This window comes from Opisthocomus hoazin, chromosome 2 (assembly GCF_030867145.1).
Source record: "Opisthocomus hoazin isolate bOpiHoa1 chromosome 2, bOpiHoa1.hap1, whole genome shotgun sequence".
In the NCBI taxonomy this organism is placed as follows: domain Eukaryota; kingdom Metazoa; phylum Chordata; class Aves; order Opisthocomiformes; family Opisthocomidae; genus Opisthocomus; species Opisthocomus hoazin.
Genome location: NC_134415.1, coordinates 16,861,666 through 16,873,872, shown reverse-complemented (window position 1 = coordinate 16,873,872; position 12,207 = coordinate 16,861,666). Strand labels below are relative to the sequence as shown.

Below are 12,207 nucleotides of genomic sequence, written 5' to 3'. Positions count from 1 at the left end.
GCGGGGCCGCGCCGTCCGCCATGGACTCGCGGGTGTCGGAGCTGTTCGGGGGCTGCTGCCGGCCGGGGGGCGGCGGGGCGGGCGGGGCGCTGCGGGGGCGCGGGGGGCCGGCGCCCGGCGGCGGCTCGAAGGCGAAGAAGAAGAACGGGCGGAGCCGGGGGGGGAAGGCCAACAACCCGCCGTACCTGCCGCCCGAGGTGAGCTCCGCCGGCCGCCGCGTCCCCTCGGCCGCGGAGGGTGCGCCCCGGGGTGTCAGGGCCGGGGGCTGGAGGGGGGGGGCGGGCGGCGCGGTGCGGCGGGGCTTGCCGGCCCCGGGCCCCGGCGGGTGCGGTGGCGGAGGCGGTTTCTGGAGGGGCTCGGCCGAGGGTCCCGGGGCGGGGCGGCAGCCTTGCGGGCGGTCCCGCAGCCCCGGCCTCTTCGCCGGGCTTTGTCGTGGCGGGGCCGGTGCCCCCCGTGCCGGCGAGCTCCCGGCGTGGTCCGCCAAGCCCTGTCCGTTCTCGCTGCCCGGCGTCCGTCCGCGGGTGCTTTGCCGTCGGGGAACAAAATAGCTTTGGGAATAAAGCTCTGCTCGGCTCGCAGTCCCGAGCATCCTGTTCGCATCCCTCCCCAAGAGCCCGTCCGGTGGGTCCAAGTCTCCTTCCAGCTGCCAAACTCATAGGCAGGTTCCAAACTCAGCAGGTTCCAGTGTCTCCCCTCCCAGCTGATCTGGCAACTGGTTTCTTACGTGGGGATGCTGATGGCGTCCGAGGCACTTGCCTCTTGCCAGAGGAGAAAATGGTTTTGGTAGTAAGTGGGGGTGATGGTTAGTTCAGGCGGTTGGCGTCGCTCTGACAGGGCTGCCGCTGTGCGAGCATTGCGCTGCCCCAGGGTCACTTGCTTGGCCCCACTCAGTGAACTCGCTGTAAAAGGCAGAAGAGCCCGCGCTGGGAGGGAGCAGTTCCCCCGCAAGGCAGGGCTGCGACTCTTGGCAAGCAGGGAAGAGAGCGCTTCGCTGCTGTTGGATCTTCTCGGCGGGCAGGATTGTCCCCTGCAGCCGCAGTTCGGGTTTTGTTGCCTGCAGCCAGAGGCCGGACAGCCCCCGGTGGCTTCGGCACAGCTTGCTGTCCCTGGCTACTCTGCAGGACGTGGCCCAGTGAGTCTCGGCTTGTTGCTTTTCTAGCCTCAGCTGCCATGAAAGAAACCCACCTCCTGATTTAGACGACAGTGCAGTACGTGAATGTGTTTTTCTTAGAGCTGGAAAGCTGGTAGCTGGCAAGAGAGGAAAACCTGCAAGTATCCTTCTCTCAGTGCATAGCTCCGCTGCCCGAGAGCTGAGCTGACAGTTCAGAATTTCCTTCTGTTGGCCTTTTGCCACCACAAGCACTGCTGTGGTTAGCAACTGAGCTGGAAGGCAAGGAGAGGGCTGTTGCCTCTCCTGACATGCAAATCAGTGTCCAGAGGAAAAGGAAGTGCTTAGTGTTGGCAGCCCCATTTAGTCTGCCAGAGTACTTGGCTCTCTGCAGGCTCCAGTCCTTTCTCAGTTGTCCTTAGACCAAATCAGTGGGTAAATTATTTCGATATTGGCTACACATTCTATCTGGAAAGCTGGAGCTTGGTGTGGTTGGAGTGAGCTTGATGAGTACCTGGGCCTTTCTGTGACAACCCAGTCTGCCTCCAGCCCTTCCTGGGAAAGTTCTGAGCACGTTGTATACAGACAGTCCCAGTCAGGCCCAGTCCTCCAGAACTGCCAGGTTAGCGGCCAGCTTGTTGTACTGCAAAGAAGTCAGTAGCTTGCTTCTTTATGTCTGTAGTCCTTCTCTCTTGCAGAGACAGGATACGCAAGATATGGAAAAGAGTCAATGAAAAACTAATTGAGGGAGGGAGGGTATCAGCATGCAGGAGAGGAGGCAGCAACTTTTGTTCCCAGTCCCCTGTTTCTGTGCACTTTGGGTGGATGGAAGCTGCTGGATAGGGTGGGAGCGGGTGGCATTGTGGGTGAGGGGGGAGACTTTTAATCATCTGCTGGCCTGTGCCTTTTGAAACTGGAACTCTCTCTGTGGCTGTTAGACTGGCCCTATTCTTTACTGACAGTAAAAAAATCCTCCCAAAACAGTATTACCCTCTGCTCTAGTTTTGTCCTCTAGTTTTCATGACGTAGGATGCAAACAGCAGAAACAAACCTAAAGGAAGTTCCAGCTGAGTGTAGGGATGAATGGCAGAAGAGGCTGTGACTTAACATAGTATATTTCTGCCACTTTCCCTCTCTCTGAAACCATCAGCACAAGCTGCAGAGCATCTGGGCTGCTGATGCCCATAGAAGTCCCTGCTGGCGCAGCATCTAACCTTTCTCTCTTGTTTCGTTCTCTAACCAGGCAGAAGATGGGAACATCGAGTACAAGGTGAGCCTTCTGAGGTTGCAGAAGGAGGTGTTCCTCCCAGAGGGTTATTTTGCAGTGAGTAACTTCACCAAAGGCAGCATATGGGGAACATGTCCAAGGAAGGGACAGAAAAGTGGATGCTACACTAAGGAACTGTCAGTCATCTTCGGTGTCAGTGAGCCTAGCAATACCCAGTATGCTGAGCTGGAAGAGTTTGATCTCGGTGCTCATTTTTAGGAATCTGTTTTAGGAGACAAGACCCACTGTATTTTTCCTGAAATCTTCCTTCTGAGAGAGAGCTGCAGGTGTCCCTGATAATCATTTGTCACTTTCTTGTGGCTGTTCTGCTGTCTGCACTTACTTGGCTCCTGTGTCACAGATGGGTCCCACAGTGCTGCCTTTACCCCCAGAGCAGGCAGGGTGCAGATCCCTTTGGCAAGATGCAGGAAAGTTCTTCTCCCATGTGTATGCACCTTTGTGAAACCCTTCCTGACCTGTCCTGTGGCTTCTGTGCAGGCACTAACATGGGCTGTGTTTTCTAGAAGTGGGTCAGAGTCGGGGGCATTGCTTCATGGTGCTGGGTTAGGGAGTTGCTGGCTTGGGCAATGGGATTCCCTCTGCATCCAGGCTGTGACTGTAACTGCCCCCTCCACTAAACAGCTAAAACTAGTGAATCCCTCGCAATATCGCTTTGAGCACCTGGTGACACAGATGAAGTGGCGACTACAGGAAGGCCGAGGCGAGGCCGTCTATCAGATCGGCGTGGAGGACAACGGGCTGCTGGTGGGCCTCTCGGAGGAGGAGATGCGTGCCTCGCTGAAGACACTGCGCCGAATGGCAGAGAAGTACGTGTTCCCTTTCATCTGCGGGACCCGCAGGCATAAACAGCCTCCAGTAAAGAGGCTCGGCCCCAGGAGTCCCCCGAGGAGCCAGTGGCTCCATTCTGCAAAGCCCATGTATGACTGAAATTCCCTCATCATGAGCCTCTGGAAGTACAAAGGCAGTTATAGGGCTTTTGGCTGAAAGCTTGAGGCTCCTTCCCTGCTATGCCCAGCTTTCATCCCATTCACTTTGCCAGCTGTGATTCTAGAGGTGCAAGAGCTGTGGAGTACCAGTGTGCCTCACTCCTTCTTTTCGCATTTGTGGCAGGGTTGGGGCTGACATTACGGTACTGCGAGAGAGGGAGGTTGATTATGACAGCGACGTTCCAAGGAAGATAACGGAGGTCCTTGTCCGAAAGGTGCCTGACAACCAGCAGGTAAGGACCTGCGCCGTGGCCGTCCTCTCCTGCTGCAGACTGAGAGGCTTCATACAAGCAGCTTCCCTTTGGGATGGGAGCCCAAACCCTAGAGGCACTTTGTCATAGATTGGCCCGCAGCAAATGCTTTAACGAGCTGCCAGAAGGAGGCTTGATGATAACACTTTTCATCTCCAAGATTGTGGTTGAGGCAGATCCCAGTAGGGGAGATTGCCTGGATCAGAGGTGAGAAATTACTTCACTTCTACCGCAGCAGTTCTGGTGCTGGCCAGTGTGCAAGCAAGGAAGGATTTAGGGGTCCTGCTGCAGCAAATGGCCTTTTTTTCTGATATCAAAGCTCTAGAGAATGTATCACAACTCCTGGGCAGTGGTTTGCTGGAAGCAAGAGCAGAATCTGAGCAAGATTACGCTGCGTGGTGTCCACCGTGGAGGGAAGCTCTCCAAGGTGCATCCCCACTACTGTGTAGTGTTTATGCACACTCAGCACAGCAGTGGTTACGTTTCATGATTGCTTTGTTCTTCTTCCTGTAGTTCTTAGATCTGCGAGTAGCTGTGCTGGGGAATGTGGACTCAGGGAAGTCAACCCTGTTGGGTGTCCTAACACAAGGAGAGCTGGACAATGGGCGGGGCAGAGCACGCCTCAACCTCTTCCGTCATCTCCATGAAATCCAGTCAGGAAGAACGTCGAGCATCAGCTTTGAGATCCTCGGCTTCAACAGCAAAGGAGAGGTGAGGGAGTGGGTTGCTGAATCCAGAAGGCTGGAGAATAGGACTACCGTCCTGTGAGTGGGACACGAGGAAAGAGTGGTGGCACAGCTCTGTGTCCCTTTAGCTGAACCTGAGTGCTACTTGTCCATTTGGAACAGACATTTCTTGTACCCATGGTGAATGATCCCTCCTCACTAATTCTGAGGTCAAAGTGAATAGATGGGTTTTCTTCACTTGCCTGCTGGGGCTCCTTCTCTCACCAAGTCCTTCTGTTCCTCAGGTGGTGAATTACAGTGACTCCCGAACAGCAGAAGAGATCTGTGAGAGTTCTTCCAAAATGATCACTTTCATTGACCTGGCTGGCCACCACAAGTACCTGAAAACAACCATCTTTGGCCTCACCAGCTACTGCCCGGACTTTGCTATGCTGGTGGTTAGCGCCAACACTGGCATTGGTGAGTGTTGCCCTGCCTGCGTGGATTGACAGCAGCGTGTGAAGAGAAATGGAGAACGGGGGGAGTGGGTCCTCGTTAGCTGGGAACGGTTGTCAGGAAAAAATATTAGTCTGGAAGCCTCTACTGATTTCCTGTAAGCCAATGCCTATGAGTGCCTGGGAGGGGAGCAGAGCTGGGATCCTCTTACCAGCTATAGACCACATTAAACTGTACACTGGACAGAGAGGCTTTGTTTGGAATTTGAGGCTGTGTTTGTAAGGAAAAAAAACAACTTTGACATATTCTTAAGGGTGCTGAATCCTGAAGCCTTGTAAAGAGGCAGCTGGAGTTCTCCCACATCTTTTCTTGACATTTTTGTGGCTGTTTTCTGGCAAACTCTAGCCCAGGAATGAAAACTACTGCATCTTTCTGAAGCAAACAGATCAGTCACAAAAGTCCTTGGTGGTTTTTATTTTTCTGGACTGATGTTTGGTTTTGTTTAAAAGAACAATTTTGATTTTTCATTGCCCGATGAACTAAGGAGTTAGGGTGAAATCTCTAGAGTGGGCCCATGGGAGAGCCAGGAGACGTAGCTGTCGCATAAACAAGCAACAGTGATGACTGCTACTGCACCTACACTCTCACTTGTCTCCTACAGCAGGCACAACGCGAGAGCACTTGGGCTTGGCCATGGCCCTCAAGGTCCCCTTCTTCATTGTCATCAGCAAAGTTGACTTGTGTTCGAAAGCCACCGTGGAACGGACAGTGAAGCAGCTGGAGCGAATCCTGAAGCAGCCAGGCTGCAACAAGCTCCCCCTGCTTGTGAACTCAGATGATGATGCTGTTACAGCAGCACAGCAGTTTGCACAGTCTCCCAAGTAAGGGACCGTTCCTTTCTTCTGCTGGGAGCAGGCAATTGAGACCGGGCTGCTGTGTGGAGCTGGGGAAGGGCCACCACGGGGGAGGCAACCACATGTTGAACAGCTTGGCTCCTTATCAATTTGCCTACCTTTGCATTCCTGAAGAAGGCATTTTCTCCTCCCAGGCCTTTTTCTGGGCTCTGGGAGCAGAAGGTGCCCGAGGCTGTGCTGGAGTTACTTCTCCATGACAGAAGTGTGGGTTGGCAGGGGATTGGTGCCTGGACCAACCATTGAGGCAGGAGTTACTGCAGAGTTGTACCTAGCCCATGTGCCCTACTGCTCTAGCCATTTATCGCTGTAGTCTCTGTCCTCTTGCTGGACTCGGTAGATTCAGAATCCTAGCCACCTTCTGCAGCTGCGCTCTGGCCTTCTGCTTATTCCTGTCTATTTGTGTCTGGCAGCATCACCCCAATCTTCACGTTGTCCAGTGTTTCTGGGGAGAACCTGGATCTCTTAAAAGTCTTCCTCAACATCCTCCCTCCACTGACCAACAGTAAAGAGCAGGAAGAACTAATGCAACAACTCACAGAGTTTCAGGTGTGTAAGGGTAGTTTCTTTCCAGTTCTGGTACTGCACTCGTTGCTGTGACCTGTGACAAACATCTGAGGGATTTGGACACCATGGGGAGAGATGTGGTGAACTGCTGGACTATTGGGAGACATTAAAGAAAGGACTCTGTCCTTGAAAAAAGCTGGCTCTGGCTGGCGCGGCTCTGTCCTAATGAAGGGATGCCCATCTCACTGTTGATTGTTTCTCTGGTTACCACTTAAAAGGCAGAGGTTCCTCTAATGGGAGCTGGTGAAAGCTCTGAGATGGTGCCTGATGACCAGCAGAGAGCTTGCCTCCTTCCACACAAGGGGCAGGCACCTTGTCCTCATTCTGGGGTGCTATTTCACAGCAGTCTGAGCAGCTTATTCTTGTTGCCTTGCTGCAGGTCGATGAAATTTATACTGTGCCAGAGGTGGGGACTGTTGTGGGAGGAACTCTGTCAAGGTAAGTGAGGCCAGGCAGACAAGCGTGGGTGTGAGTGGTTGCTGGAGTTCCCAGAAGGGTAGTCACCCGCCTCAGGTGTGGAAGCAGTGCAAGGCTCAGTCCTGACTGCTGCCAGAGGGTAAAGCCCTGCGAGGTGTTGGGAGGTGCCACGAGCAGACCATTGGTCGTGTGGTGGCAAGCAGGGAGTCTGCTCTAAAGTTGCTGGATTGGGAATGTGACCTGTAGCGTGCTGAAGGCAGGCACGCTGGGACCCAGAGTCAGCAGACGTTAGGCGTGATCCCTAGGCGCTGCTTTCTTCCTTCCTCAAGCAGGGGGAGGAAATGTAGAGGGGAAGTGCTCCGATCCCAGCAGGGGTTAACTGCGTGCTGCCCCATGAGAAGGCAGCTGTCCCTCAGTGTTCGGGAGGGATCAGAGCGGTTTGGCTACCAGCGCATCCACACAGAACAGGCGTCAGCTGCAGTCTGTGCAGCAGAAACAATGCAGTGTGGCAGAGCACTGGGGACAGACTGGGCCCTGTCTGTCCCTGGTATTCTTCGGAGTGATGGTGTGGCTTTCGATCCCGCTGCAGAAAATCCCTGTTCCCACCAGCCTTGCATCCTTGTTAGCTGGTCCTGGGTGAGAGCCCAAGGACACTCGCCTCCTTGGCCCTGGGGAGTTTGTGCAGGTTGATCTTTGAGGGTGAAATTTCTTCCCTGTCTCCTGACGAACTCTGTCCTGCTCTTCTGCCCTGGGCAGTGGGATCTGCCGAGAAGGAGAGAACCTGGTAGTTGGTCCCACTGACGATGGGAAGTTCCTGCGGCTGAAAGTGTGCAGTATCCAGCGCAACCGCTCTGCCTGCCGTGTGCTGCGGGCTGGGCAGGCAGCCACGCTAGCCCTCGGACCCTTCGACCGCTCCCTGCTGCGCAAGGTGAGTCCTGTTGTGCCAGGTTGCTAACTGGTCCAGTGAGCAGGACTGGAGGCTTCCCTGGAGATCCCCCATTGGCAGAATAGAATCATAGAGTCATTAAGGTTGGAAAAGACCTCTAAGATCATCAAGTCCAACCATTCCCACCCACCGCAGGGTGGGAATGAAGTAGAGACCTTTGCGGGAAACTTGTTGGACTGGAATGAAATGGCCAGGCTACAAAGTAGGATGAGTACAAGGCCGAGAAAGGGATGCAAGCCCAAGTCACAGAGTGGAGACGTGTGTGTGGTTTTGGGGGCTGTTCAGAAGCAAGGGGACTGACCCTAACTGGTCTGAGCTTTGGGTTGTTGTGCAGGGCATGGTCATGGTGAGCCCAGAAATGAACCCCACCATCTGCTCAGTGTTTGAAGCCGAGATCGTGCTACTGTTCCATGCCACGACTTTCCGGAAGGGGTTTCAGGTGACGGTGCACGTGGGGAATGTGCGACAGACTGCTATCGTAGAGAAGATCCATGGAAAGGTAGGCATGGGAAGAAAGGGGAGGAAGATGGACCTCCCTGTGGGGTTTGTTGAGATTCCACCATGCCCTCTAGTAAAGCTAGGGGCTGCTGGTATCTTGAGTGACTGTGTCCCTTCCTAGGAGCGCACTCCATCCCTTTATCCTGCCCATTTGGTTGCTTTTACTCCCTACATGTTAAAGAATTTCCTCCTCACAAAAGAAGCAGCATGATGGACTACAGTGAGACTGTGAAGGGAGGTGAACTCTCTCCAGAGCTTGTGTCTTCCTGTCTCCCCTTATGCATACAGTAATGGGAAGGGCTCAAGCTCAAGCCATGCAGTCTGAGGGAGGCAACCTGCTCATTTGCCTCGTCTTCTTAGCATCCACATGCACCTCTCCTGCATGCGTTGGTATGGTAGATGGGTTTAAGCTCTCCTCTTTTTCTTTGCAGGACAAGCTGCGGACAGGAGAGAAGGCAGTCGTCCGTTTCAGGTTCATCAAGCATCCTGAATACTTGAAGATCGGAGCCAAGCTGCTTTTCCGTGAAGGAGTCACCAAAGGCATTGGGCATGTCACTGACCTCCAAGCCATCACCACCAAAGAAAACGGCTTGGAGGAGTCCCTGGGGCCTGGACAGCTGAGCTTCTGACTACCACTAGGTCAGAGAGATCTCCACTCACCAACACCCGGGGAGAAGGATGAAAGCTCCCGTGGCTCTCCGAGTGATGCCTGGAGCTGCTGCTGTCCCGTTCTAGCGTGGGTGTCCCTCCTCCACACTGTGAGATGGAGCCTGAGAGAGTTTCTCGCATTCAGGGCCGTACATGGGGCAAGTCAGGCGTGTTCTCCACGTTGCCTGCAGCTTTCATTACCCTGCCTGCCTTCAGAATAGATCAGAGGCATCTGCAGACCTGGGCAGGCAAGTTTTGGCTTTGTTTACTGTTTGAAAATTACTGGTTGGGAGGAGCAGAACCCTTGAAGACTAGCAGTGAAGGGATGTTTTTCCATCTCTAACACAAGATCTGGTCCCGTTTCTGCTCTCTGAGCACTGGGTTAACAGTCCTCTCTTGAGTAGTCCTGCAGCACATCCTTCTGGGCAGGGGATGGAAGAGGCTCCGATACCCACAGCAGGGGCTTGGTTGAACCTCTCAGAATTAATTCAGGACACTTTTTAACAGTTTTAATCTTGGTTGGCTTTAATCTGCTGTGTGTCCATTTGTGTGTTGGTTTTGCATTACTCCAATCTGAGTGTTACTGTTGGACAAATGTCCTGTTCCCCACTCCCACGTACACACTCCTTTAGCATCCCGCTTCCTGGCTCCCGGGAAGCTGCGGCTGCTCCGAGTGGCGCAGCCTCCTGATGTCACATCGTGAAGGCAGAGTTTGTATTGCATCTGTTCCTTGCAGCGGCTGGGCGGGAGGCAGTTCTGTGGAGCAGAGCAGGGCCTGGGCCTGTGCTGGCGTGTGCAGGTTGTTTCCATGGATGTCCGGCTGACGGTGTCACCTGCACGTTGGCAGCAGTGGTTTGCAGTGGGTTCCCTGGTGTGGCTGTTCCAGGTCCCAGACCAGCTCGTTCCTCACACGCTTGCCTTAATGTGTGAGGAGGAAAGGCTGAGCTACTCACACAAACCAGGTGACTTCTGTTGTTTAGATGTGATTTGACAGTGGCGTGATTTTATTTCTGTTTCTCCTGGAGGAAGGATTCTCTTCTTTCCCTTGCCACTGGGGTTTGTTGTCAGAGGAAAGCTAACGTTGCCAGCAAGGACTCTGTGCACAGAGTGGAGCATGTTTGTCTCTCACTCACTGTCATCCAGCTGCCCTGCGTAGCCTGGAGGGTGCAGCACGGGCTGTATAGCTGTACATAGGCTTTTGGTTTTATCGTTGACTGTTAGACCAAATGTGTTTGCTGTGAGCAACAGGCCTTCAGCGAGCCCTGTCGCATGGCGTGGTGGCCTGTTAGCCCTGACCAAAGAGAAGGGCGAGGGCCTGTGATAGCACTTGGACACCCGAACAGCCCCTCTACCATCCTGAGAGTGAATTCTGCTCCTGGGCTGCCGGCACGGGCAGCGCCTGCGGGGCCGAGCGGCCCGTGCTGAGGTGCTCTGCGCTGGGCTCCGGCGGGTGGGGAGGTGGTGGCTGCACCCCGCAGAGAGCGTGCTGAGGTGCAGGGAAGCCGTGCGATGGTGGTGTCGATGAAGGGGATCAGAGGCAGCTCAGGAGTGACCTGTCCCTTGGGGGGAGCAGTGACCCAGCTGAAAATCTGCTTCTTCCCCGTCAGCAAGACAGCAGCTGCTGGCGCAGGGTCGCTGCTCAAGCAGGATCCCTCTTTCTTCCCGTCCTGGCAGCGGTCTGGGTGTTACGGTGACATGGTCCTTCACCCATGCCTGCAAGAAGGACAGGCCCAGCTGCCAGCAGGCTCTTCCCTTTGGTGCTAGTGGGTCACAAAGAAAGCTGTGTGGGGGTGACTCCAGCTGTTTGCAGCAGCCCTGGTGGTTTTTGCCCCAAAGTGGGCGTGGGTGCTGTGAGCTTCTCTGAAATAGCTGATGGCTGGCCTCACCTCGTCCCTGCCATCTGTGGCATGACTGTTCTTGGTGCCATGCTCTTCATAATTGCTGTTTTGTTGTCTTGAATTTTTCTAATGCTGGGGCTTGTCCCTGTTCCCCAGGCATCTATATATAAATGTACAGAATAAAGATGTTTTATTGAGCTTGCTGGCTGAGTTGTACAATGAGCGAGGGTGGAGCTGGGCTCTTGCCCTGCTGCCCTTGGAGCTGGGTCATGGTTGGAGATGGCTGCCCTTCACCCCCTTCCGAAGCGTCCTGCATTCAGCCCTATAAATACCGTCCCGCGGTGTGGAAGGAATGCACGCGCGTGCTGTTTACAACCGTACTCTTGCGGCTTATCTGAGCAAGCCTGGGTGTGCAGCCTGGGGTGACAGGCAGCCACGTCACCCTGAGCACAGCACTTGGGGCTGTTGTGGGCGGAACAGGCTGTGGTGGGTGCTTCCTCGTAGCCACAAATTCCCCCGGAGCCTAATTAAAGGGATGCTTTCTAGGGCACACATCTAACCGGTGGTTTGTTTCTAAAAATAGCTTCAACCTTATCAAGGGGTTTGCGGCTGCCTTCTCTCAATGAGAACAGGTTGTTCCCTTGGGACAAGTAGGGGCAGAAGGGCTTCCCTGTGGAGGTGCCTTGTGTCACTGAAGGAACTTGCCTGTTCTCAATGTGTTTTTGTGACAGGTAGTGGCAGCTGCCGTGTCTGGTCCTGCCAGACACTTGGGAAATGAGACATGCTGCTGTCACAGGAGCGTGAGGCAACCCTGCCAGACTGGTTGCTACTTCTCTTTACAGGACCACTTTGGGAAACTTGTCACTTTGTCACTTGTCATTAACAGGAGTGACTCTGCAATTCCTTCCTCTCTGATTACCAGTAGAGCTGCACACACCAGAATGAGCTGCTTGTGCTTTCTGGAATCTCGCAACAAGTGTGTCGTTAAGTATTAGACCCCCAGTGACAGCAGCGTAGCAGCTTCGCAGCACAGGCTGGCTGCTGGAAGGAGAGCAGCTCAACGGCCGCAACAAGGATAGCGCGGTTCAGAAGCGAAGGGGAAATAGCACATGCAAATACAGCTGCACTTTGCATCGTTATCGGCTGCCTGAAAGGCGCTCTCCTGCTCAGGGAGGGGAAGCCTTGAGCTGCTGAAACTCTCTGCGAAGTGTTTCCAAACCCCACTCAGCGCTGCCTTGACGTGGCACATTCCTTCCTCCTGCCTTAAGAGCTGAGTTCAAATTATTGGCAGCAGCACTTCTGGAAGAGGCTGCCAGGCTCCAGGCAGCTGAGGGCAAGCACATCTCCTGCCCTTGAGGCAGTCTTGCCCTCTCTCATGATATTCTATTTCGTTGGCTATTGTAATTTGTGGAGCTCTGTGGCAGCCACTCTGATGTGAACTGTGGCCCATCAAAGTAGACACCTGTCATCAAGTTGGACGTAGTATCACCCAGAGTCTGGGAAGGAAGAAAAATGTGGTTATCACTCTTTCTGTAATGGAGGAAAGCTTTCAGAGAGGGCTGTGACTCCGGCATGTTTGCCATCCCTTCCATGAGGATTCTGGCAGAAGAGTGTTTATGTGTCAATAA

At 54.1% G+C, this 12,207-nt stretch overlaps 1 protein-coding gene across 1 annotated transcript; it reads left to right on the top strand.

Annotated features, from left to right (window-relative positions):
* Positions 1–20: 20 nt before the first annotated feature.
* On the top strand, positions 21–10,777 carry GTPBP2 (GTP binding protein 2). Its single transcript, XM_075412757.1, has 12 exons — positions 21–197; positions 2,352–2,378; positions 3,018–3,202; positions 3,507–3,615; positions 4,147–4,344; positions 4,604–4,778; positions 5,416–5,635; positions 6,079–6,214; positions 6,612–6,670; positions 7,406–7,577; positions 7,930–8,094; positions 8,525–10,777. Exons 1-12 carry the CDS (start codon positions 21–23, stop codon positions 8,720–8,722), a joined length of 1,821 nt encoding a protein of 606 aa, XP_075268872.1. The 3' UTR covers positions 8,723–10,777.
* Positions 10,778–12,207: the final 1,430 nt, after the last annotated feature.